Genomic DNA, 3597 nt, shown 5'->3' on the forward strand with positions numbered 1-3597 from the left:
TTAACGGTAACAATTAATACCAAAATTCAATCCAACCTAACAATCTTCTTTGAAGCCAAAATCTACGTGGCTTTGAAGAGAATGACAAAGTTGTCAAAGTTGACAACCACCCTCCTCCATGCCAAATTTCAAAAAATGACCGTTTGGATTGATATAAGGATTGACATTAAGGGTCGGATAGGGATAACTTGATGTCAAATAAAAAGAATTTAGCATAAGGGTTGGAAAGGAAGGCTTTGATGTCAAATTGGTGATGCCAAAATACCACGTAAGCCTTCAAAAAATATTTTACATCTCCAATATGAAGTCATGAGTTGGAGATGCTCTAACCAAACACTACCATGAAGTTTTTATTAGTACATGGATCGAAGAAATTACTAACAAAACCAATGAAGCAACGTCAAAAGCCCAAAATTAACCAACCAGGTTAGAATCTGATCGGGTGCGGTGGTGGAGCTAGGGTGGCTCGGCTTCCCCTCCGGCGAATAAGTTGTTGGATCCGTGGCGACGCTTCCGGCGATATTGACAGTGACCAGAGTTTTATTTTTCAGTTTTTGTGTTCTGTTGCTTCTTGTTCCTTTCCGGTTTCAGAGAGTTTAGTTCCCTGCGGGGAACCTTTTCTACCCTCCGTGGGTATTTCCACTTCCTCAGTGAGGTGCTTGGAGGGGAGGAAGGACAGTGAAGCTGGTCAAATTACCGCCGCCATCTTCAAACCTCTTTACGTCTCCTCTTTGGGTGGAACTTTTAATGTACTCAGCAAGTGCCTATCCAAAAAAAGATCAGGCTAGAATCTGTTGATTGCAATAAAAGCTATTATACATTAAATGAGTTAGTACCAAATGACAACTAATAATTAACCTCGATCTATATAAACCCTACCAGTCTCTCTTCCTTTCTTCCATCCTCATCTTTTAATTCCTCTCGCACCACCACGTACGTTGCCTGCACCAATACAAAAAAATGTCAGCCTTGGAGCTGATAGAGAGTCACAAAGCCAACGCTGAGATTTTCTACGGGCACGCTGCTTGCAAAGAGAGATGCAATAAAATGCTTGAAGAATTCTCTCTCCCAAAAGGTCTAATGCCGCTAGACCAGATTGAAGAGATGGGTTTTGATCGCACCACGGGGTTCAATTGGATGAAGCAGAAAGTGAAGAAGCAGCACAAGTTCCTGGCAATTGGCCAGACGGTGATCCTCGATGTGGTTGTCGCCTCGTTCATCGAGGAGCGCCGGATGAGGAAGGTCATGGGGGTCAAAGGCAAGGACATGTTTATTACTGTAACCGTAAGTGATATTTTCATGGAAGATCCTGCTTCTGGGAAGATCTCGTTCAAGACCTCGGCGGGGATAGCGCGCTCCTTCCCGGTCTCGGCTTTTGAGCTGGCGGAGAACAAGGATGATGTTTTAATTCACAAGAATTGATAACTATGAGGCCATGTTTGGGGTATAATTTCGTGGGAGGGCTTGGAAAATAAATTGAAACTGTTACTAAAGTAAGGAAATAAATTTCTTTAGATCATACATTATACTCTTATCATCATGTTTAAAGTTTTCTTTTGGTCCAGAAATCCTTTCGCGAGTCCATGCATGCATGATCCAAAAGGAGAGAGAATGAATGAGTAAAATTTATTGGGTTGTTCGGCTTATTAATTAGTGAAGTAGCTTATTTTTTGTCTTTATTCAAAATTTTTTTTTTTTGCATTTGTTAGTTTTTCGTTAATTTTTTTTGTGGATTATTGTTTCATCGTGAAGGAATCTAAAAAGTAAAAAATTATTATCAAAACCTAAATTTTTTAAATAAAGACAAAAATAAGCCAACAAGTCAATTTTTTCGTCTTTATTAAAATAAAAATGAATTTCGATAGTAACTTTTTACTTTTTAAATTTCTCTTGTCATGAAGAAGAAATAATTTCCAAAAAACAATAAAAAAAAACTAAAAATTGCAAAAAAAAATAAATAAAAACAAAAAAAAATCTACTTAGCTTATAAAGCCGAACAACCATCCTAGTTGCCTTATACCATCATCATTTTCTTAATTTCCTGTTGATAGTTACTCAAAAACTTTGTCACTCAAAGTCCGAAACAAATGAAGTTTAAGGAATTTGTAAATTTGAACTGCTGGTTATTGAGAATGAAAACTCTGTTTCTTCCAAATATGGCCTACAAAAATAATAATATATATATACGGGACGGCTCCGGAGACCCTTACAAAAACCTCTAAAAAAAATTTCCAAATCTTAATCTCATAGTTTCCGATTAAATTTTAATGATCTGAGCCGCTCAATGTATTCAGAACTTAATTTTAAAAGTGCCCGCGAGATATTGGCAAAAAAAATAACCGGAAAGGGATTGATTTGAGCATATATATATATAAAAAAAAAAACTAATCAATATTTTAAAGTATAATATATTATAAACTAATGAAACAATATATATACGTATAACATATTCTTAATAAAATAATCTATATTTAAGCATATGATAAGTTAAGTAAGAAATCACTTATTGAAGCTGTCCGATTTCAATTGTTGAATCTGGAAAGATACATGATTGAAGGTTTACAAGTGGTTTAATAGGTAGGAAAACTGGAGTATACACAAACTCAGCTCTTGACTAGGGTGATTACAAAAGAAGCAAAGTTTTTGAAAATACTAACTTCTCTCTCTAAACTAAACTTCACTTCCTAACTTGACTTGTTTACTACATCATTATCGGTTCCTTTTATAGAGTAAGGATCTGAGATTTACAAATGCTGTATAACTCAACCATGTGACTAAAGTTTCTAACTTTTATCTTCTGGTGGAGATGTGACTAAAGCAGGTTCTGGCTGTCTTTTGAAGATGATGACTGTCTCCACTTTCGGTGCTAAAATAACCAAAAGTAGAATTTTACGGTTCTTCAAAAGCAGTAAAAACTTGCTTTTAATTTCTGTAGTGCTAACTATCATGATGATTGGAAATAGTGCTTGCTATCATGATAACTGGAAATAATGCTTCAGACTAATGGCCAAATTGGTCCTGAGCATCCTGGAAAGCTGATCCATATGGATTTTTATGGGATGTTGCCGTGGCTGATTCTTTTGAGAAATTATCATCCTCTTCTTGACTAGCTTGAGCTATTAGCTGCTGGGCTAACATTAATAATTGTGAGCACTTAGTTTTTGACTTGGATTTTGAAGGTCGAGAAGAACTAGGTGTTGGGCTTCCAAGCCTGACAGTGAAAAATGTCGGTGAGCTTGGTTGTAGAAGAACTACTACTTGGTTACTTGGTTGAATTTGTGCAACTTGAATTGGAACCTTGATTGGAGTTAAAACCTTGACTGGGAACTCTTCTTTGACTTGGTCAATGATCCGTTGATACTTATATGCATCCCACCATTTAACCAAATATTAGCGAGTAACTGTTTTGTTGACGATATTGTATCTCCATTTGAAAATCCATGGAACTTTGTATTTTGCCATAAACAGTAAGAGAGCAGGGAACTAACCAATGTGACTGTTTACTTGATACATGAAGGAAAAGCAATTGACTTGATCCATAAGCTCAAGTGGTAAGAGGTCAGGAATGGCTCCATTCTGATTCCACCACCAAAAGAA

General features: G+C 36.4%; 1 protein-coding gene across 1 annotated transcript; it reads left to right on the forward strand.

The window, feature by feature from the left end:
- The first annotated feature begins 960 nt into the window (after positions 1 to 960).
- LOC131317450 (uncharacterized) lies at positions 961 to 1422 on the forward strand. The gene has a single exon (XM_058347004.1). It carries the CDS (start codon positions 961 to 963, stop codon positions 1420 to 1422), a length of 462 nt encoding a protein of 153 aa, XP_058202987.1.
- Positions 1423 to 3597: the final 2175 nt, after the last annotated feature.

The sequence above is a fragment of the Rhododendron vialii genome, chromosome 2a (genome assembly GCF_030253575.1).
Source record: "Rhododendron vialii isolate Sample 1 chromosome 2a, ASM3025357v1".
NCBI lineage: Eukaryota > Viridiplantae > Streptophyta > Magnoliopsida > Ericales > Ericaceae > Rhododendron > Rhododendron vialii.

What these genes read in the sequence shown, in the direction of transcription:
- LOC131317450 (XM_058347004.1), top strand. Translation starts at nt 961, where the DNA reads ATGTCAGCCTTGGAGCTGATAGAGAGTCACAAAGCCAACGCTGAGATT.